General features: G+C 40.0%; 3 protein-coding genes across 3 annotated transcripts; all 3 read left to right on the forward strand.

Annotated features, from left to right (window-relative positions):
• Nucleotides 1–4,704: 4,704 nt before the first annotated feature.
• LOC145469643 (E3 ubiquitin-protein ligase TRIM45-like) lies at nucleotides 4,705–7,920 on the forward strand. The gene has a single exon (XM_081453400.1). The coding sequence runs from the start codon at nucleotides 4,711–4,713 to the stop codon at nucleotides 6,955–6,957; it is 2,247 nt and encodes a 748-aa protein (XP_081309526.1). The 5' UTR covers nucleotides 4,705–4,710; the 3' UTR covers nucleotides 6,958–7,920.
• A 3,066-nt stretch (nucleotides 7,921–10,986) lies between these two features.
• LOC145470243 (E3 ubiquitin-protein ligase TRIM45-like) lies at nucleotides 10,987–13,230 on the forward strand. Its single transcript, XM_081454078.1, has one exon. The coding sequence runs from the start codon at nucleotides 10,987–10,989 to the stop codon at nucleotides 13,228–13,230; it is 2,244 nt and encodes a 747-aa protein (XP_081310204.1).
• Nucleotides 13,231–19,493: 6,263 nt separating this feature from the next.
• Nucleotides 19,494–23,196, forward strand: LOC145470184 (E3 ubiquitin-protein ligase TRIM45-like). The gene has a single exon (XM_081454016.1). The coding sequence runs from the start codon at nucleotides 19,540–19,542 to the stop codon at nucleotides 21,784–21,786; it is 2,247 nt and encodes a 748-aa protein (XP_081310142.1). The 5' UTR covers nucleotides 19,494–19,539; the 3' UTR covers nucleotides 21,787–23,196.
• Nucleotides 23,197–23,853: the final 657 nt, after the last annotated feature.

Consider the following 23,853-nt stretch of genomic DNA (forward strand, 5'->3'; position numbering starts at 1 on the left):
CGTTGTTCAAGACAAAACGACACAATTTTAATTTTAACCGTTTGAATACCAAGTACGCATATACATGCGTAATTAATGGTTGTGCTCTTTGTACCACTTGTGACGTCACCAATTTAAATGTCATCAGATGTCATCAGATATTCTTGATAAGCAGATAGTAGTACTAGGCTAGGCCTTTCCGCACAATGGTCAGGTTTAGATATCGACGACATTCCGACGTCGCAAATCGAAAAACAACGTTATCAGTTTTGGTGCAAAAACGGTGGTAAAATGGTCCACTACGCCTATGATTGATCAAGGTCCATTTCTAGGCTTCGCCCGTAATTAACATCCAACTTTTCACGGCAGCCAGAAAGAACATACAATGCAAAAGGTAGCCAGTGTAAAAGGGCCGAGAAAAACAGAAAGGAAAGGGGCAACAAACAAAATTGAGAACGGTTAATAGTAAAAAAAAAATGGCTTATGCCCATGCCCGGAATTGAAATTTTGCTCAATTTTGTGCCTAATCCTCGAAAAATCTCTCCTTTTAGTAAAAAAAGCTTTCTTAGCAAAACTTAGGCTTATTTAGCGTCCTGGCAGCTAAAAAACCTGACTAAACGGTTAAAAACGGTATTTTTTGGCGAAAGTTTGGTATTCAAAGGGGTTATCTTTTTGGGGTTCCCTCGAAGAAATAATTTCAGAAAACCGCTGTCATTTCCGTTTTAATTGGTATCTTTCAGTGGTCGAATAAAGCGTGAGAAACGCCCAGATTGCTCTTCCTTAGAGGTTTAATTAAAATTTTCGACGAACATCCCTCGACTTTTTCATAACATGCGGTCAGCTAATACGAGGTCTGGAACCGAGACATCTTTAATACATACAGGAGGGTGCCTTGCACGCGGCTGGTACGCCTGAAAATTGACCAATCAGGTTTAAGTAGTCAGGAAAAACTGTACTGTCCTGAACTCAATTTATGTTTATAACAGCTAAAGCATTGAAGTCGGACAACTTTTCCCACTGGAGATGGCATGGAATACTCGTGAAAAGGGGTTAATACCAAACCCATCTCAGATTGTAAACAGTGAATAATATGAAACATTTTGTGTGATCCCCAAGCATTTAATTTGGCGCCAAAAATGGGTCACCCGCGTCCGGCAACTCGCTCGTTGCTCGTCGCTCGTTGTTCGTCGCTCGTCGTTCATCGTCGGAGTATCGCCAGGTAGGATAACAGTTCTGTTATTTTGAACAAAATATCTTGTTCCTTGTCAAATTAAACCCAGAATTTTCGAGTTAGTTATTAAAAGAAGGCAAAGCAACATAAGCATTGTCTATATTTTTATGAAATGTTTAAGCAAGCAACCGGGACGATGATCCTGCTGGTATACGTTGGATCAATAGTGATCTAATCAGCTTCACATGTAAAATGAAGAATTCAAAAGCAAAAACTGACGCAACGTAGGATGATTTTTTGAAGGTGTACTATAATTCGGCTGGCCAAACCAGCCTTCTTCAGGTACAATGAGAATTTTACATTGGGACGTGTTTTTATGTAGCCGATATTTTCGTAATACCGGAAATACGTAAAACTGATTGACAGTGTAAATTTATTTTTTATATACATATATTTTTGTTAGCTGCAAAGAAAGCATACTCTCAATCGTATCCCTCGTTTTGGTAGGACAGCTCGGATTTGAATGGGTGCCGCTTCCATTATGCCAAAGATTCCGGGCATTTCGGTCAGAAGTCAAATGGAAAGGTCCGTGTCGCTTTCTTCCAACTGTGGCTATATGACCGGCAGCCGGTCAAGGTTTTAAGGCGGGGGTAAACATGAATTTAAGTGAAATTTTAGGAAGTTTAAAGAGGCATTAAAGGGAAAAAAAGGTTATGGAACACCACTGGTGTACGTCTACCAAATTTTAACTTCAAATTATAATTTTAAAACAACTCCAAATCTTCAAAATTTCCTATCTCCATAAATTTTACTAAACCTTTGAGAAAAACTATCTATCTCCAAATATACCTAAAAATCACCAAAAAATTTACAGAACAGCCCAAAACATAGATATGTGGGATGAGCCGAGATATTCTTGACCGCTTGAAACGTGAACGAGATATTTGCGTTAAAACCATAATACCCAGCCAAAATACGGCCTTCATGTAGACCTCCGCCTTAAATAGACTAAATGACCGGCAGTTAGACTTCGGGACGCCCGCATGGCAAGCGATACTCAGTACCACTGCGCCACCGAAACTGGCCGGCAGCTTTCGGTATTTTTTAAGTATATATCGTGTTTCTCTTACCATTATTATTATGAGCTAACCGTAAACAGGCTAACCGGAGTGCTTTATAGGCTAACCGGAGTGCTTTATAGGCTAACCGCAGTGCTTTTTAGGCTAACCGCAGTGCTTTTTAGGCTAACCGGAGTGCTTTTTAGGCTAACCGCAGTGCCTGAACTTCAAAAATGTCTTGACTGCCGGTCATTTAGTCTATTTAAGACCTTGACCGGCTGACGGTCATTTAGACACTTCGTTCTTCCAAACGGAATATTCGGGATCACCTCTGGAAGTGGTGCACTTATTTTGGTCGGAATGTTCCGACCGAAATTTGCCGTTCCATTTTTGACAAACTGGTTCATTTCCCCACCTCTCTTCAATTATGTAGGAAATTCGGAAAAGGAATAAAAAATGGCAAGAGCCATTCCTCTTGGTTGGCCCGGTTTAATCGGAAAATGTCGTTCTATTTTCCTCGGGTATTCCCACTGATCGATCCCACTGATCTCTGACCGGTCGGTTTGACATAATGAAAGCACCCACTACTCCTCGTGCTGTGGGCGCAGCCAACTTATGACGAGAGAGAGCAGATGGCATAAAATAATAAATCAATAAATCAATAAATCAATTAACCTAAATACAGTAATTAAATTAATCAACTATTTGCACACAATATATAAAGAAATGAACAAAAGTATAAATAAGTTATAGACACACCGGCCGATGGATCATTTGAAAAGAATTTTTAAAATATTTTCATAGTATATCAATGAATGCGTACGTATAAGGTACGACAAATGGGGTGAATTCTTTTTAAGTCTCTTTTAATTTTATTGCTACTTTCTCTTTCATTGTTTTAATAAGAAGGAAAAAATTCTAAAGGCACAGCTCTGTCCAGTCTGTGTAATAAAAACTTCACTAGTTCAGTGTCTAGGTTGGGTAGAACAACGCATTCACCTAAAATACAAGATGATTCCCAATTGCACAACGAAAATGGTTGAATTTTAACAAATTGACGTCAGTTTTTCTATGCGTCTGTCCTCTTATTGACGATAAATTGCGTCATAACGTTATCAACGTGGCTGTGGAACCACGAGCCGCAGGCGAGTGGTTCCACATTAAACTTTGACAATGTCATGACGAAATTTATCATCAATAAGGGGACAGACGCATAAAAAACTGACGTCAATTCGTCTTTTACAATAACAAGACCCCAGAATGGTCAAATGCCGGGAATAAATGAGGGGAAAAGACGCCGTAAATATTGTCAATAGCCGTAAACGCCGTAAACATTGTGAATAGCTTTTCTCGCTTTTTGATTGGCTACTTAAAAAAGGCCATAAAATCACATTGGTTAAGAAGTTGACAGTTTGACAGCTGAAAGTTGAACTTGAAAGCTCGCATAAATTAAAATTTTATCCGTCTGTACTCCTGTTGATGATACAAATGAGCCAATCAGCGCGAAAAATTACACAGTTATTGTAAAATTATCGATTTCACTTATTTTGAGACGTCTTAGGACGACTGGAAGACCTGGTGCCTCATGGTCCACTTAACATCGAGTGCTCCCGAGTTCGAGTCCGGCCGGGGATATTGGGCAAGACAGGCGTACAAGTGAGTACTGACGATTTTGATGCTGAGGGTAACCCTGCGATGGACTAGCATCACATCCAGGGGGGAGTAGAAATACTCCTAGTGACTTCATGCTACAGAACCCGGGATAAACACCGGCCTGATGGGCTACTTGACTCGTCCGTACAGACTTTGCTTACCTTACTTCAGGGCCAGTCAAATGTTCCACATCTGGCACCTCCAGGAGCCCATCACTTGATGGTGATGGGCTCCTGGCACCTCCGTCTTCCATCGGGCATAACGTTGATTTTACCTGTACGTTGCTCTCTGTCTGTGTTTACTTTCTGCCTTTCGCACCAGTAGTTAACGAGCCTTGTAATATACCCCGAGTGGGTCACCGCTCATTGCATGTTGTGTCTTGACCTGGGGGGTGGTACTTAGTTTCACTTTTGCAAGCTATGTGCTATTGTCCTCCAGAACCCCAGCCCACTTCAAGACAAGACTCTGTGGCAGACTAGAATCCTATCTTCGTCACTTCGAATATGTAAATTATAACATCCAACTTTAATTAGTAAATTTATATTGTGTTTATGAATCTACGTTCTGCATGGACTCTTTGACGAGGTCGTCGTCCTAGGATGGCTTTCAGTGACTTTTGTAGATTTGTCAGCGAAACTGGGTGTTGCTTGGTTGCATTCCTTGGAATCACAAACCGAAGAACATCTATCAAAAGCAAAGGTCCTGATTGGTTCTTACAATGAAAAAGATTATCATAATAAACAGTCAGGATTCTTAGAAAAGCTAAAAAAGAAAGTCGCAAGACTTCATTGTTTGGAGTTGTACTCCACCACGAAGACCTTGCTTCGCTCGCTTATTTCTAAAGACAACATGGATATCAAAACGTTGCTTCATAATCTCCGTGAAGAAGTGTCTTGCTCGGTGTGTTCCAACATATTTACCGATCCGAAACAGCTGCCATGCTTACACAGTTTCTGTCTGCACTGCTTGAAACAATGGCATACGACAAGCCATGGTCGCGACACCATCAGATGCCCGAAATGTCAAGCCGTTAGCAGAGTACCTGAAAGTGGCGATCTGAAAGATCTTCCAACCAGTTTTTATCTCAATGGCTTGATTGATGTGCTGGCAATCAAGGAGTGCAGAAACAGCCCAGTAACATGTGGAAATTGTGACAAAGAAAGCTCCGAGACTTCTTATTGTTTCCAATGTTGCATATTCTATTGTCAAGAGTGCGTAACTGGACATAACATCATGCGAAGCAATAAAGATCACCGTGTTCTGGCGCTCAAAGACTTTCAAGACAAGGACTATGAGGATGTGTTAAAGCGACCAGCTTTTTGCCACAAGCAAGGGCATACGAAAGAAGAACTGAAATTCTTTTGCAAGAACTGTGAAACGGCAGTTTGCCAAACTTGTGTCCTGTTAGAACACGGAGGACATATTCTGAACTTAATCCAAGAAGAAGCAGAAAGACAGAAGATTCACATGAAATCTATAATTGAAACACAGAGGAACAATTTAGAAGCAAAGAAGGACATGATTCGTCAGCTTGATGAAGACTACGCTAAGCTCGCACAACGAGGCGAAGACGTGAAGAGAGATGTTCAAAACACTGTTGACAATTTGATTGCCGTCATTGAAGCGAAGAAACAAAATATTTTCTCAGCCGTAGAAAAGCAAACAAGCAAATCGCTTGAAAGGCTGACAAAGCGTAAGAACAAGATCGAGGAACAAATAGCAGTCATAGAATCATCGCTAGAAAAGGCTGAAAAACGTTTAACGGGAAGTAACGCTGAAGTTGTACAAGTCAAGAAATCATTGGAGATAATCTTCGAAGGAGTTGATCAAGTCGAGCCAACTGATGGTGACCCTGAAGGTCTTCTAGTACGTTTAACTTTCGTGGAAAATCAAAAGCTGGTAAACATTGTCCGCAACACCGAAGAAATTGGTTCTTTGAAAATTATGCACCAAACAAAAGCTAGTCAGTGCATCGCTGAAGGCAAAGGACTCGAAGAAGGAACTCTTGGAAGTGAAGCACAATTTGTTCTGACGACAAGAAACGCTCAAGCAAGACAGTGTTACAACAAACATGACCGTGTAACGGTAGAAATCAGGGATGAACAAGGACGAGAATGCGCGACGGAAGTACGAATAAATGACAATAAGGATGGAAGCTACAAGGTTAGCTATTCTCCAAAAGAACAAGGCAGATACAAAGTGACAGTAAAAGTAAACGGAGGACATGTTCTCGACAGTCCTTTCACTGTTAAAGGACAGCTACTTCAGGTCAGACCTGTTTTATCTTTTGGAAAAAAAGGCTCCTCTGTCGGAATGTTTGACTGTCCCTGGGGGGTGGCAGTGAATGCCAGGGACGAGATAGCTGTAGCTGATCGTTTTAACCACAGAGTTCAAATCTTCAGCAGTGATGGAAATTACTTAAGATCCTTTGGTCGGCAAGGTAACAAAAACGGGGAAATTAATTTTCCAGCGGGAATAGCATGTCATAAAAATGGAAATATTTTCGTGGTTAACAATGGTAATTCTAGAATCCAGATTTTCAGTGAGGAGGGTGAGTACGTAAGTTCGTTTGGCAGGAAAGGAAGCCTTGATAGTCGGCTCTCTTATCCTTGTGGTTTATCTGTAGACAGTGATGGTAATATCATCGTTGCTGATGCAGGTAACAAACTGATTAAGATCTTTTCTCCAGATGGCAAGTTTCTAATGAAGATAGGTGGGCAGGGTTCTTTTACTTATCCTCTCCATTGTGTTCAGTGTGATAGATATCTCATAGTGTCAGACTCCAGTGAACATTGTCTGAAAGTTTACGACAGGAATGGGAACTTTCAGTACAAGTTTGGAAAGCGTGGTGGAGGGGACGGGGAGTTTAATTATCCAGGTTGTTTGTCAGTGAACAAGTCAGGACACCTGATGGTCTGTGATTCAGGTAATCATAGAATACAAGTTTTTGAACTAAATGGAAAGTTTGTTGGCAAGTTTGGAACAACGGGCAGTAATTTAGGAGAGTTCCAGAATCCAAAGTCTGTGACAGTTCTAAATAATGGCCGAATTGTTGTGACTGACATGAATAACCATCGTATACAGATTTTTGAGTGAGACGTCGCCCTCTCTAACTTATGAAATAAGTGTCATTATTTGTTCTGTTGGAGCATTAGGTTTAAGAACACGAAATATTACTGTTGTTAAACTTTACATTGAAAGTTAGGAGGAAAATTTTATACTTAGTTTGAGGTAAAAATGATATTTGCACTCCATTTGTAAGTTGTGAAGATGGATGAAAACATTTGCGAGTTCAAATTGAATTTGTGACAAGTGTTCATTATTCCAAAATGTTCAGTGTTCCTTGTTATATGATTTTAATTAAACTAGTATATTTGTTTCAGACACCAGAACTACATTTTCTCTTTCAAGGATATAAGGCATCATGACATTTGTACTAAATTTGTGCAATGTTGATTTTGTTGGAGTTTTCACTAGGTGATAATTATTATGACAAGCAATCTTTGATAAGGATTGTGCTTGATTAGCCGATTAACTAATTTACAAACTTTCTCAATATGCTTGTCTAGTAAGTGGAAAAACTATGCATGGGAAACATTTTTGATTTTAATTTTTATATTTAAATGTATCTCTAGTGTATTTTAGCTCTAGTGTATTGTAGCTCTGGTGTAATTTATATTGCCTTATTTTTATATAATATTGTAGTTAGATTTTTTGACTGAAAAACCCAGACTGGGAGTTGTTGTAAACGTAAGATTGTATATATAGTAATATCGATACTACAGGTCTGTTTATACATTGCTGAAGTTTCAGCTAAGACTGGTGTGACACAGGATTGTATTGTAATATGGTGTATTTTAAGCATGAAAACATGTTATCTTGAATAAGAAATAAAATCAATTAATTTGTGTAAAAATTAGTGTTACTTCATTATGCGTTTTTGGTTTCTATCGACTGACAAGTCAGTATGAAAGTCAATAGAAACCGAGAGTGAGCTGTTTAATTGTAAAAGCATACCCTACTGACCTGGGGAGGGTCGGGGCAGAAGACTCCTGAAATTTGCGCATCTGAATTCATGCAATAACAAGCCCCTGCCTACTGACTGATCTATCATGCACTCAAAAAAATAATTTTTATCGCAGAAACTACATAAAGGCGCGAAACTTGAGCCATTTTTAAAGATTGACCAGCTCCCACTATCGATCTTTACGAGGCCCTTGTGTAGCCAATCACGTTGCGTGTCTACGTAATAGTGGATCAGGTAGGTAGGTAACGTCTGCATACGAGCCAAGTGGCCAATCAGGTCAGAGCTTAGCCCGGTTTCGTAGCATGAAGCTACTAGGAGTATTTCTACTCTCCCCTGGATGGGATGCTAGTCCATCACAGGGTTACCCCCAGCATTAATTTCACCAGTACCCATTTAAACACCTGTGTGGAGAGAGGCACTGTGAAAGTAAGTGTCTTGCCTAAGAACAACACAATGTCCCCGACCAGGGCTCGAACCAGGACCGCTCGATCTGAGGACGAGCGCACAAACCATGAGGCCACTGCGTCTCCCAGAATATAGCAGATATAAACTCGATCAGAAGTTATGCTAATTATCCTGATTTTAACTTACATCAATAATTTGCTGCCTCTATTGCTTTTCTAAAAATAACATGTGAGGAAAACCGATCTACTTTTCATTGAACATGTAAATAGTTTCTATCTGCTTGTACTGGTGTAATTTTTATGTTAATTTTTCAATAATGAAAGTTCTCTCCATTTGACGCGAAATTTTATTACGTCACCGAATATGCGCGCAACCAAGTAGATCATAGTCTCTTCATGCGAGCCGCTCCCAGGCCCTTGTTATTTGAGCTCGTTGCCTGCTGGGTCTCGCCTTGCTAACAGGGCAACTTTTTCGATGTGAGACGGTTTTTTTTTCCTTCTAAAGTAGATTGTTGGCATGAATCTATAACATCTAGCCCCTACTAATGTAGTTTTCCGTTTTGACATGTAATCTAGGAATTTAAGGTTTAATCTTGGCTAAAGAACTCATCCATTTGGCATTTGGGGGTTCCGTCGAAGAAGCAATTTCAGAAAACCGCTGTGATTTCCGTTTTAAGTGGTATCTTTTAAAGGTCAAATAATGCTTGAGCCACGCCCAGTTTAATTCAAATTTTTGACGAACATCCCTCGACTTCATCATAACTTGCGGTCAGCTAATACGAGGTCTGGAACCGAGAAATCTTAGTAAACCTTTTGGAGTTCTAGGAAAGTTACAGATTGCCTCTTGGCAATAGCGAAAGAAATTCAAGAATTTCGCAATTTTCTCGATTTCTCTTAAACTCCGACGCGTGACCACAAGGTGATTTGCAAATAGTTATAAATACAGGAGAACAGGAAAACATCGCCTTCTGAAAAGCTGGGAGTTGATGAGGTGAACAGTATCAGTCGTATGAGGTAAACTGAAAGGTAAAGTCTGCATACGAGCCAAGTGGTCCATCAGGCCGGAGCTTATTCCGGTTTCCGTAGAATGAAGCGACCAGAAGTATTTCTACTCTCCCTTGGATGGGATTCTAGTCCATTGCAGGGTTACCCCTAGCATTAAGTTCGCCGCCACCCATTTGTACACCTGGGTGGAGAGAGGCACTGTAGTAGTATAGTGTCTTGCTTAAGAACACATCACAATGTCCCCAACAAGTACTGTCGTGTGAAGGTCTCCGTAAAAATATATAAACAGAGGGTGGATGTGGTCAGTTTGGACGAGAGTGGGCAGGTTGCCAATGGCATAAAATAATACATAAATTAATCTATTAATTAATTTCAATGCTTCAATTAATTAACTATTTACACGCAAATAAAGTAATGAATAAATATATAAATCAGTAATAGACACACCGGCCGACAGATTATTTTAATCTTAAAAATACTTTCATAGTGTATTAATGATACGTACGTATAAGTCACGATTAATAGGAGGGAAAAAAATTCTACAGCTCTCTCCAGTCTGTTAAATAAAAACTCGACGTCTGGGTTGGTTAGAACAAAGTATTCACAGAAAATACACCATGGGCCTAATTACACAACAAAAATGGTTGGATTTCATTGTATCTGACTTAACGTATTTGCTAGTCCAATGTTCCACATATGGTACCTTAGCCTTCCATCGGGCATAACGTTGATTTTTAACTGTAGGTAGCCTGTGTTGCAGGCGATCGTTTCCAAAAGCACGCAAAGGAAACCAAACTGCGAGCGAATGCGAAAAAATAAGGGGGAAGGGGTGGGGCAAAAAATGAAAAACGATTCCTTTCTTCTCCACCCCTTCTTCTTTCTCCCCCATTTTTTTCCTCACCCCTCCCCACATCTCTCCATTTATGACTAACCCCAGGCGAGCTCGTTTGCTCGTGGAAAATGGAAAGGAAACGTCTGCTATTCCGGCTAACTGTAGGTTGCTGTGTGTGTGTGTTCTCTGGCTGCCTGACATTTCTCACTCTTAGGTTATTTCGGGTAACCAGCATCCGTAACATTTTTGTTTTTTTCAGTAATCTATAACATAATAATAAATTATTTCTCACTCTGAGGTGAAATAAAAGTTTTTGCTTGCTTCCTGTTTGTCTTTTCCGTCAGTAAGACGTCTCCTAATATATTCCGAGGGGGTCTCCCCTCATTGTATGTTGTGTCTCGACCTGGGGGGGGGGGGTTGTACTTAGGTTTCTTTTTGCTGGCTTTGTGCCTCTGTCCTCCTCTGAAAGACGTAATGTGACTGCGGCCAATGAAGGTCCCATCTTAGTCCCTTCGAAAATGTAAATTATGCCATCCAACTTAAATTAGTAAATTCATATTGTGTTTGTGAATCTAGGTTCTGCATGGACACTTCGACGAGATCGTCCTATAATGGCTTCCAGTGCCTTGTAGATCTGTCAGCGAAACTAGGTGTGGCTTGGTTGCATTCCTTGGAATCAGAAACCGAAGAACATCTACCAAAACAAAGTTCCTAATTGGTTTGTACAATGAAAGAGTATCATAATAAACGGTCAGGATTTTCAGAAAAGCTAAAAAAAGCAAGTCACAAGACTTCATTGTTTTGAGCTGTATTCCACCACGAAGACCTTGCTTCGCTCGCTTGTTTCTTAAGACAACATGGATATCAAAACGTTGCTTCATAATCTCCGTGAAGAAGTGTCTTGCTTGGTGTGTTCCGACATATTTGCCAATCCGAAACAGCTGCCATGCTTACACAGTTTCTGTCTGCACTGCTTGAAACAATGGCATAGGACGAGCCATGGCCGCAACACAATCAGATGCCCAAAGTGTCAAGCCGTTAGCAGAATACCTGAAAGTGGCGATCTGAAAGATCTTCCAACCAGTTTTTATCTGAATGGCTTAATTGATGTGTTGGCAATCAAGGAGTGCAGAAAAATCCCAGTAAGATGTGGAAATTGTGACAAAAAAAGTTCTGAAACTTTTTATTGTTTCCAATGTTGCATATTTTATTGTCAAGAATGCATAACTGGACACAACATCATACGAGGCAATAAAGATCACCGTGTTCTGGCGCTCAAAGACTTTCAAGACAAGGACTATGAGGATGTGTTAAAGCGACCAGCTTTTTGCCGTAAGCAAGAGCATACGAAAGAAGAACTGAAATTCTTTTGTAAGAACTGTGAAACGGCAGTTTGCCAAACTTGTGTCCTGTTGGAACACGGAGGTCATACTCTGAACTTAATCCAAGAAGAAGCAGAAAGACAGAAGACTCAGATGAAATCTATGGTTGAAACACAGAGGAACAATTTAAAAGCAAAGAAGAACATCATTCGTCAGCTTGATGAAGACTACGCTAAGCTCGTACAACGAGGCGAAGACGTGAAGAGGGATGTTCAAAACACTGTTGACAGTTTGATTGCCGTCATTGAAGCGAAGAAACAAAATATTTTCACAGCCGTGGAAAAGCAAACAAGCAAATCGCTTGAAAGTCTGACAAAGCATAAGAACAAGATCGAGGAACAAATAGTAGTCATAGAATCATCGTTAGAAAAGGCTGAGAAACTTTTAACGGCAAGTAACGCTGAAGTTGTACAAGTCAAGATATCATTGGAGATAATCTTCGAAGGAGTTGATCAAGTCGAGCCAACTGATGGTGACCCTGAAGACGTTCTAGTACGTTTAACTTTCGTGGAAAATCAAAAGCTGTTAAACATTGTCAACACCGAAGAAATTGGTTCTTTGGAAATTCTGCAGGAAACAAAAGCTAGTCAGTGCATCGCTGAAGGCAAAGGCCTCGAAGAAGGAACTGTGGGAAGTGAAGCACAATTTGTTCTGACGACAAGAAACGCTCAAGCAAGACTGTGTTACAACAAACATGACCGTGTAACGGTAGAGATCAGGGATGAACAAGGACAAGAATGCTTGACGGAAGTACGAATAAATGACAATAAGGATGGAAGCTACAAGGTTAGCTATTCTCCAAACGAACAAGGCAGATACAAAGTGACAGTAAAAGTAAACGGAGGACATGTACTCGGAAGTCCTTTCACCGTTAAAGGACAGCTATTTCAGGTCAGACCTGTATTATCTTTTGGAAAAAAAGGTTCGTTTGTCGGAATGTTTAATTTTCCCTGGGGGGTGGCAGTGAATGCCCGGGACGAGATAGCTGTAACTGATTGTGTGAGCCACAGCGTTCAAATCTTCAGCAGTGATGGAAATTCCTTAAGATCCTTTAGTCGGCAAGGTAACAAAAACGGGGAATTTAATTGTCCAAGGAGAATAGCATGTCATAAAAATGGAAATATTTTCGTGGTTGACAGTGATAATTCTAGGATCCAGATTTTCAGTGGGGAGGGTAAATACGTAAGTTCGTTTGGTGGGAAAGGAAGCCTTGATAGTCAGCTCTCTAATCCTTATGGTTTATCTGTAGACAGCGATGGAAATGTTATTGTTGCTGATACAGGTAACAAACTTATTAAGATCTTTTCTTCTCAAGGCAAGTTTCTAATGAAGATAGGTGAGCAGGGCTCTTTTACTTATCCTATCCACTGTGTTCAGTGTGATAGATATCTCATAGTGTCATACCACGGAGAGCAATGTGTGGAAGTTTACGATAGGAATGGAAACTTTCAGTACAAGTTTGGAAAGCGGGGTGGAGAGGACGGGGAGTTTAATAACCCAAGTTGTTTGTCAGTGAACAAGTCAGGACACCTGATGGTCTGTGATTCAGGTAATCATAGAATACAAGTTTTTGAACTAAATGGAAAGTTTGTTGGCAAGTTTGGAACAGAGGGTAGCAATTTAGGAGAGTTCAAATGTCCAGGGTCCGTGGCAGTTCTAAGTAATGGCCGAATTGTTGTGTCTGACACCATTAACAATCGTGTACAGATGTTTGAGTAAGACATTGCCCTCTCTAACTTAGGACAAGTGTCTTTATTTTTTTGTTAGAGTAATAGGTTTTGTATTACTATGTGTGTACAAACGTATTGTGAAAGAAACTTTTCATATGTACATTGAAACTTAGAAGGGAAACTTTATACTCAGACTTAGCTTAAAGCAAAAATGACATTTGCACTCTATGTAAGTTGTGAAGATGGATGAAAATATTCGCGAGTTCAAATCGAATTTGTGACAAGTGTTCATTGTTCTAAAGTGTTTAGTGTTCCCAGTGCTATTATTTTTATTAAACTAGTATATTTGCTTCAGACACCAGAACTATATTTTCTCTTTCAAGGATATAAGGCATCATGACATTTAGACTAAATTTGTGCAATGTTGATTTTGTTGCAGTTTTCAGTAGGTGATAATTATAATGACAAGCAATCTTTGACGAGGATTGTGCTTGATTAGTCAATTACCTGATTTACAAAACAACAACAACAACAACAACAGTTTATTTCTACTACTGTAAACAACTAAAAGAATTTACAAGATTATAATTATAAATATATAAATAAACAGTACAGTAAATACAGTAGTGGGACACCCAAAATAACTAAAAAGCTGAACTAGTTAGGTGACCGTAATTATAATAATTAAAAATGTAACAGTCAGGAAAGAGGCACAACAAATACATTGGTACACATAAGTATCACAAACTTGGTACAAGATTAAATATACAAAACAAAAAAAAATAAGTAGATATAAACTATCAAAATATCAGTAAAGATTAATAGAGACTAATGAAATGCGAAGTTAGTTCTTTTTTAAATTGATTAGAAGTACAACACTTGAATCTTTCATCGAGTTCATTCCGTAATTTAGGTCCATTAAATCGAATATTAAATTTGCCATAGTGAGTGGAAAATCTATGCATGAGAAAAATTTTTGATTTTTATTGTATATATAAATGTATCTCTGGTGTACGTTAGCTCTAGCGTATTGTAGCTCTGGTGTAATTTTCATTGGCTTATTTTTATAGTCCCTTTATATAATATTGTAGTTAGATTTTTTGACTGAAAGGCACAGATTGGGAGTTGTTGTAAACGTAAGATTGTATATGTAGTAATATCGATACTACAGGTCTGTTTATATATTGCTGAAGTTTCAGCTAAGACTGGTGTGACATAGGACTGTATTGTAATATGGTGTATTTTAAGCATGAAAACATGTTATCTTCAATAAGAAATAAAACTAATTAATTTGTGTAAAAATTAGTGTTACTCTACTTTGAGTTTGTGGTTTGTATCGACTGACAACTCAGTATCAAAGTCAATAGAAACCGAGAGTGAGCTGTTTAATTGTAAAAGCATAACCTACTGACCCGGGGTGGGCCGGAGCAGAAGACTCCCGAAATTTGCGTATCTGAATCATCCAACAAAGAGCCCCTGCCTACTGACCGATCTATCACGCACACAAAAAAAATAACTTTTATTGCAGAAACTACATAAAGACGCGAAGCTTAAGCCATTTTAAAAGATTGAGCAGTTCCCAGTGCCATCTATATATTTACATTTATAAGGCCCTTGCGTAGCGAATCACGTTGCGTGTTTACCTAGTAGTTGAACGGGTAGGTAGGTAGCGTCTGCATACAAGCCAAATGGCCCATCAGGCCGGAGCTTAGCCCGGTTTTAGTAGCATGAAGCGACTAGGAGTATTTCTACTCCCCCCCCCCCCCCCCTCGGTTGGGATGCTAGTCCATCGCAGGGCTACCCCAGCATTAATTTCGCCGGTACCCATTTATACACCTGGTTGGAGACAGGCACTCTCAGAGTAAAGTGTCTGCCCAAGAACCCAGATCCAGACCTCCCGATCCGGAAACGAGCGCACTAACCATGAGGCTACCGCGCCTCCCACAATATAGTCGATATAAAGTGAATCAGAAGTTACGCTAATTATCCTTATTATTACTTACATCAATAACTTGCTGTGTCTATTGTTTTTCTAAAAATAACATGTGAGGAAAACTGTTCTACCTTTCATTGAAGCATGTTAATGGTTTCTATCTGCTCGTATTAGTGTAATTTTTATGTGAATCTATAACGTCCAGCCACTACTAATGTGGTTTTCCGTTTTGACATGTGATCTATGGCTAAAAAGCTTTCAAAGGAAATTATACTTATCTATTTGGCATTTGGGGGTTCCGTCGAAGAAATAATTTCAGAAAACCGCTGTGATTTCCGTTTTAAGTGGTATCTTTTAGAGGTCAAATAAGCTTGAGCCACGCCCAGTTTAATTCAAATTTTCCAGGAACATTCCTCGGCTTTTTCATAGCATGCGATCAGCTAATACGAGGTCTGGAACCGAGAGATCTTAGTATTTGGATTTCTAGGAACATTACAGATTGCCTCTTGGCAATAGCCACTTTAATTTTCTCGGCAAGCGAAAGAAATTCAAGAATTTCGGGATTTTCTCGATTTCTCATAAACTCCGACTCTTGACCACGAGGTGAATTGCACTTAAATACAGGAGGACAGGAAAACATCGCCTTCTGAAAAGCTGCAAGTTGATGAGGCGAACAGTATCAGTCGTATCAGGTAAACTGAAAGGTAAAGTCTGCATACGAGCCAAGTGGTCCATCAGGTCGGAACTTATCCTGGTTTCTGTAGCATGAAGCGACCAGGAGTATTTCTACTCTCCCTTCGATGGAATCCTTGTCCATCGCAGGGTCATCCCCAGCAAGAAGTTCGCCACCACACATTTGTACACCTGGGTGGAGAGAGGCAGTATGTGAGTAAAGTGTCTCGCCCAAGAACACAACGTAATGTCTCCGAGAAGGACAGTCGTATGAAGGTCTCCGTAAAATATATAAACAGAAGGTGGATGTGGTCATGTGAAAAAATAGTGGGCAGATTGCTGATGGCATAAAATAATACATAAATTAATCAATTAACTCATTCATTTTAATAACTAAATAAATTAACTATTTACCCACAAGTAAAGTGGTGAATAAATACATAAATCAGTAATAGACACACCGCCCGACGGATTATTTTAATTTCTAAAATACTTTCATAGTGTATTAATGATGTGTACGCATAAGTTACAATTAATACGGAGGAAAAACAATTCTACAGCTCTGTCCAGTCTGTTTAATAAAAACTCGGCGTCTGGGTTGGTTACAACAAAGTATTCACGGAAATTCAAGATGGGCCTAATAGCACAACAAAAACTGCGAGCGAATGCGAAAAAATAAGGGGAAGGGGGTGAGGAAAAAAAATTAAAAACGATTCCTTTCCTCTCCATCCCCTCTTCTTTCTCCCCCATTTTTTTCTCACCCCTCCCCACATCTCCTCATTTATAGCTCACCCGAGGTGAGCTCGTTTGCTCGTGGAAAATGGAAAGATAACGTCTGCTATTCCGGCTAACTGTAGGTTGCTCTGTGTGTGTGTTCTCTGGCTGCCTGGCATTTTTAACTCTTAGGTTATTTAGGGTAACCAGCACCCGTAACATTTTTGTTTTCTTTTTTTAAATAATCTCTAGCATAGTTATAAATTATTTCTAACTCTGGAATGAAATAAAAGTTTTTGCTTGCTTCCTGTTTGTCTTTTGCGTCAGTAAGATGCCCCCTAATATGCCCCGAGGAGGTCTCCTTTCATTGCATGTTGTCTCTCGACCTGGGGGGTGCTACTTAGGTACCCTTTTGCTGGCTATGTGCCTCTGTCCTCCTCTGCAAGACATAATGTGACTGTGGCCACTGAAGGTCCTATCTTAGTCACTTCGAAAATGTAAATTATGCCATCCAACTTAAGGTAATTCCCCTGAAATAAAACTGCACATAGATTTTTGTTCAAACTTTGTCCAACGAATATTTATCATATGAGAACTTAAATTATAAAAAAAGGGGGGGTGCCCATGCTCGTTAAGGAGCAGTGAGGCATTGAAAATGTCCCATTTTAGCGTTATTTAATGCTTATTACAAGAACGCATTCCAAGTTATTAAAAACTCTTTGTGAGCCCAGACTGATGAAAACACGCCTCAAACTACAGTCAATTATTGTGTCGGACCAGGAGCCATAATCAGGGATTATGGCTCCTGGTCGGACACAAATAAACTCTTTAAATGATTTTGACAGACAGCTGAATCTTTGTTACAATATTGGAACCAAATTGCTTGCCACGGCTATCAAACTGCAAAATAGAAAAGACTACAGTGTATTTATTCAATTTTCAAACATAGAAATCAGATCAGTCTTTCTCACGCAAAGCTAATGATTAGTTGATTAAAATGACTGGAAAAAATTTGTGGTGCCCGAGCTCGTTAGTGAGCTATAGCCATTTTTCAACTGACAGAACTCAATATCAAGGCAAATCCGCCATGTTTTCAATGTGTGCGTGCACGAACGCGCGCTAAAGACGCCATAAATTATGCGCAGTAGCGATGCGCAATGCAATACTGGGGAATGACCCTAAATTAGTAAATTCATATTGTGTTTGTGAATCCACGTTCTGCATGGACACTTTGACGAGGTCAGGTCGTGCAATGGCATTCAGTACAGTGGCTTTTGCAACCTCGTTCCCAGGGTCTCTCATCCTACCGCCCCCTGGAGCGAGCGAGGAGAGACCCTGGTTGGGTCTGGTCACGTGTCCTCCAGAATCTGGGAGATGACAATTAAATTATTGAAGGGATGGACGGCCTAGTAGGAATTTTGTCTATACTTAGCCCACGGGAATGCGGGATGTGTTGTCACCAAAGTAAACCAAGAACGATATGATGTTCTGCGGCAATGTCCGGCGGTAATATTCTGCAAACGCCGAGGAAAACTTATCCATCATCTGATAGAGGAAATTCAAGTCGCTGAAGGTTGTATGGTTCAGTGAAGGACGTTACATATTGTAAAAATCTCCTCAAGAGGGCGAATGGAGAATTCCACACCGCGGCCGAGGCTATGTATGGAAGATGTTTGACTCATCTTTACCTTAGAATGAAGTGTAGGTCTTGTTACCGGCGATTAAATAATTTTAGAGAATTCAGGGCCTTTTAATTGATCACCTAAAGCCAAAGTCACTTCGAAAGGAGTGAAAGGGTGAAAAGATTTATTGAAGTTTAACCGCGCCGTCAATTTGTTTGTTACAATAACAGGGCCCCAAAATGGTCAAATGCCGGGAATAAATCAGGGGAAAAGATGCCGTAAACTTGCCGTACAATTTCATTGGTTAACAAGTTGACAGTTTGACGGCTGAAAGTTGAACTTGAAAGCTTGCATAAATTAACATTTTATCTGTCTGGACTCCTATTGATGAAACAACTGAGCCAATCAGCGCGCGAAAAATTAGACAGTTATTGTAAAATTATCGATTTCACTTATTTTGAGACGTCTTAGAGCAAGTGGGAGACCTGGTGCCTCATGGTCCACTTAACATCAAGTGCTCCCGAGTTCGAGTCTGGCCGGGGACATTGAGCAAGACAGGCGTACAAGTGAGTACCGACGATTTTGATTCTGGGGGTAACCCTGCGATGGACTACAATCCCATCGAGGGGGGAGTTAGAAATACTCCTAGTGACTTCATGCTACAGAAACCGGGATAAACACCGGCCTGATGGGCTAATTGACTCGTCAGTACAGACTTTGCTTACCTTACCCCAGGGCCAGTCAAATGTTCCAAATCTGGCACCTCCAGGAGTCCATCACTTGATGGTGATGGGCTCCTGGCACCTCCGCCTTCCATCGGGCATAACGTCGATTTTACCTGTAAGTTGCTGTCTGTCTGTGTTTACTTTCTGCCTTTCGCACCAGTAGTTAACGAGCCTTGTAATATACCCCGAGTGGGTCACCTTTCATCATTGCATGTTGTGTCTTGACCTGGGGGGTGGTACTTAGTTTCACTTTTGCAAGCTATGTGCTATTGTCCTCCAGAACCCCAGCCCACTTCAAGACAAGACTGTTTAGCAGACTAGAATCCTATCTTCGTTACTTCGAATATGTAAATTATAACATCCAACTTTAATTAGTAAATTTATATTGTGTTTATGAATCTACGTTCTGCATGGACTCTTTGACGAGATCGTCGTCCTAGGATGGCTTTCAGTGGCTTTTGTAGACCTGTCAGCGAAACTGGGTGTAGCTTGGTTGCATTCCTTGGAATCTGAAACCGAAGAACATCTATCAAAAACAAAGTTCCTGATTGGTTCTTACAATGAAAAAGGATATCATAATAAACAGTCAGGATTCTTAGAAAAGCTAAAAAAAGAAAGTCACAAGACTTCATTGTTTGGAGTTGTATTCCACCACGAAGACCTTCCTTCGCTCGCTTATTTCTAAAGACAACATGGATATCAAAACGTTGCTACATAATCTCCGTGAAGAAGTGTCTTGCTCGGTGTGTTCCGACATATTTACCGATCCGAAACAGCTACCATGCTTACACAGTTTCTGTCTGCACTGCTTGAAACAATGGCATAGGACGAGCCATGGCTGCGACACCATCAGATGCCCGAAATGTCAAGCCGTTAGCAGAGTACCTGAAAGTGGCGATCTGAAAGATCTTCCAACCAGTTTTTATCTGAATGGCTTAATTGATGTGTTGGCAATCAAGGAATGCAAAAAGAGCCCAGTAAGATGTGGAAATTGTGACAAAAAAAGTTCCGAGACTTCTTACTGTTTCCAGTGTTGCATATTTTATTGTCAAGAGTGCGTAACTGGACACAATATCATGCGAAGCAATAAAGATCACCGTGTTCTGGCGCTCAAAGACTTTCAAGACAAGGACTATGAGGATGTGTTAAAGCGACCAGCTTTTTGCCACAAGCAAGGGCATACGAAAGAAGAACTAAAATTCTTTTGCAAGAACTGTGAAACGGCAGTTTGCCAAACTTGTGTCCTGCTGGAACACGGAGGTCATACTCTGAACTTAATCCAAGAAGAAGCAGAAAGACAGAAGATTCACATGAAATCTATAATTGAAACACAGAGGAACAATTTAGAAGCAAAGACGGACATGATTCGTCAGCTTGATGAAGACTACGCTAAGCTCGCACAACGAGGCGAAGACGTGAAGAGAGATGTTCAAAACACTGTTGACAATTTGATTGCCGTCATTGAAGCGAAGAAACAAAATATTTTCTCAGCCGTAGAAAAGCAAACAAGCAAATCGCTTGAAAGGCTGACAAAGCGTAAGAACAAGATCGAGGAACAAATAGTAGTCATAGAATCATCGCTAGAAAAGGCTGAAAAACTTTTAACGGCAAGTAACGCTGAAGTTGTACAAGTCAAGAAATCATTGGAGATCATCATCGAAGACGTTGATCAAACCGAGCCAACTGATGGTGACCCTGAAGGTCTTCTAGTGCGTTTAACTTTCGTGGAAAATCAAAAGCTGGTAAACATTGTCCGCAACACCGAAGAAATTGGTTCTTTGGAAATTCTGCAGGAAACAAAAGCTAGTCAGTGCATCGCTGAAGGCAAAGGCCTCGAAGAAGGAACTCTTGGAAGTGAAGCACAATTTGTTCTGACGACAAGAAACGCTCAAGCAAGACAGTGTTACAACAAACATGACCGTGTAACGGTAGAAATCAGGGATGAACAAGGACGAGAATGCGCGACGGAAGTACGAATAAATGACAATAAGGATGGAAGCTACAAGGTTAGCTATTCTCCAAAAGAACAAGGCAGATACAAAGTGACAGTAAAAGTAAACGGAGGACATGTTCTCGGCAGTCCGTTCACTGTTAAAGGACAGCTATTTCAGGTCAGACCTGTTTTATCTTTTGGAAAAAAAGGTTCGTCGGTTGGAATGTTCAATCTTCCCTGGGGGGTGGCAGTGAATGCCCGGGACGAGATAGCTGTAACTGATTATGCGAACCAGAGAGTTCAAATATTCAGTAGTGATGGAAATTACTTAAGATCCTTTGGTCGGCAAGGTAACAAAAACGGGGAAATTAATTTTCCAGCGGGAATAGCATGTCATAAAAATGGAAATATTTCCGTGGTTGACAGCGGCAATGCTAGGATCCAGATTTTCAGTGAGGAGGGTAAGTACGTAAGTTCGTTTGGCGGGAAGGGAAGCCTTGATAGACAGCTCTCTAATCCTTGTGGTTTATCTGTAGACAGTGATGGTAATATCATCGTTGCTGATGCAGGTAACAAACTGATTAAGATCTTTTCTCCAGATGGCAAGTTTCTAATGAAGATAGGTGAACAGGGTTCTTTTACTTTTCCTATCCACTGTGTTCAGTGTGATAGATATCTCATTGTGTCAGACTCCAGTGAACATTGTCTGAAAGTTTACGACAGGAATGGGAACTTTCAGTACAAGTTTGGAAAGCGTGGTGGAGGGGACGGGGAGTTTAATTATCCAGGTTGTTTGTCAGTGAACAAGTCAGGACACCTGATGGTTTGTGATTCAGGTAATCATAGAATACAAGTTTTTGAACTAAATGGAAAGTTTGTTGGCAAGTTTGGAACAACGGGCAGTAATTTAGGAGAGTTCCAGAATCCAAAGTCTGTGACAGTTCTAAATAATGGCCGAATTGTTGTGACTGACATGAATAACCATCGTATACAGATTTTTGAGTGAGACGTCGCCCTCTCTAACTTATGAAATAAGTGTCATTATTTGTTCTGTTGGAGCATTAGGTTTAAGAACACGAAATATTACTGTTGTTAAACTTTACATTGAAAGTTAGGAGGAAAATTTTATACTTAGTTTGAGGTAAAAATGATATTTGCACTCCATTTGTAAGTTGTGAAGATGGATGAAAACATTTGCGAGTTCAAATTGAATTTGTGACAAGTGTTCATTATTCCAAAATGTTCAGTGTTCCTTGTTATATGATTTTAATTAAACTAGTATATTTGTTTCAGACACCAGAACTACATTTTCTCTTTCAAGGATATAAGGCATCATGACATTTGTACTAAATTTGTGCAATGTTGATTTTGTTGGAGTTTTCACTAGGTGATAATTATTATGACAAGCAATCTTTGATAAGGATTGTGCTTGATTAGCCGATTAACTAATTTACAAACTTTCTCAATATGCTTGTCTAGTAAGTGGAAAAACTATGCATGGGAAACATTTTTGATTTTAATTTTTATATTTAAATGTATCTCTAGTGTATTTTAGCTCTAGTGTATTGTAGCTCTGGTGTAATTTATATTGCCTTATTTTTATATAATATTGTAGTTAGATTTTTTGACTGAAAAACCCAGACTGGGAGTTGTTGTAAACGTAAGATTGTATATATAGTAATATCGATACTACAGGTCTGTTTATACATTGCTGAAGTTTCAGCTAAGACTGGTGTGACACAGGATTGTATTGTAATATGGTGTATTTTAAGCATGAAAACATGTTATCTTGAATAAGAAATAAAATCAATTAATTTGTGTAAAAATTAGTGTTACTTCATTATGCGTTTTTGGTTTCTATCGACTGACAAGTCAGTATGAAAGTCAATAGAAACCGAGAGTGAGCTGTTTAATTGTAAAAGCATACCCTACTGACCTGGGGAGGGTCGGGGCAGAAGACTCCTGAAATTTGCGCATCTGAATTCATGCAATAAAAAGCCCCTGCCTACTGACTGATCTATCATGCACTCAAAAAAATAATTTTTATCGCAGAAACTACATAAAGGCGCGAAACTTGAGCCATTTTTAAAGATTGACCAGCTCCCACTATCGATCTTTACGAGGCCCTTGTGTAGCCAATCACGTTGCGTGTCTACGTAATAGTGGATCAGGTAGGTAGGTAACGTCTGCATACGAGCCAAGTGGCCAATCAGGTCAGAGCTTAGCCCGGTTTCGTAGCATGAAGCTACTAGGAGTATTTCTACTCTCCCCTGGATGGGATGCTAGTCCATCACAGGGTTACCCCCAGCATTAATTTCACCAGTACCCATTTAAACACCTGTGTGGAGAGAGGCACTGTGAAAGTAAGTGTCTTGTCCAAGAACAACACAATGTCCCCGACCAGGGCTCGAACCAGGACCGCTCGATCTGAGGAAGAGCGCACTAACCATGAGGCCACTGCATCTCCCGGAATATAGCAGATGTAAACTCGATCAGAAGTTATGCTAATTATCCTGATTTTTACTTACATCAATAATTTGCTGCCTCTATTATTTTTCTAAAAATAACATGTGAGGAAAACCGATCTACCTTTCATTGAACATGTAAATAGTTTCTATCTGCTTGTACTGGTGTAATTTTTATGTGAATTTTTCAATAATGAAAGTTCTCTCCATTTGGCGCGAAATTTTATTACGTCACCGAATATGCGCGCAACCAAGTAGATCATAGTCTCTTCATGCGAGCCGCTCCCAGGCCCTTGTTATTTGAGCTCGTTGCCTGCTGGGTCTCGCCTTGCTAACAGGGCAACTTTTTCGATGTGAGACGGTTTTTTTTCCTTCTAAAGTAGATTGTTCGCATGAATTTATAACATCTAGCCACTACTAATGTGGTTTTCCGTTTTGACATGTAATCTAGGAATTTAAGGTTTAATCTTGGCTAAAAAGCTCATCCATTTGGCATTTGGGGGTTCCGTCGAAGAAACAATTTCAGAAAACCGCTGTGATTTCCGTTTTAAGTGGTATCTTTTAAAGGTCAAATAATGCTTGAGCCACGCCCAGTTTAATTCAAATTT

This window comes from Orbicella franksi, chromosome 15, assembly GCF_964199315.1.
Source record: "Orbicella franksi chromosome 15, jaOrbFran1.1, whole genome shotgun sequence".
Lineage (NCBI taxonomy): Eukaryota > Metazoa > Cnidaria > Anthozoa > Scleractinia > Merulinidae > Orbicella > Orbicella franksi.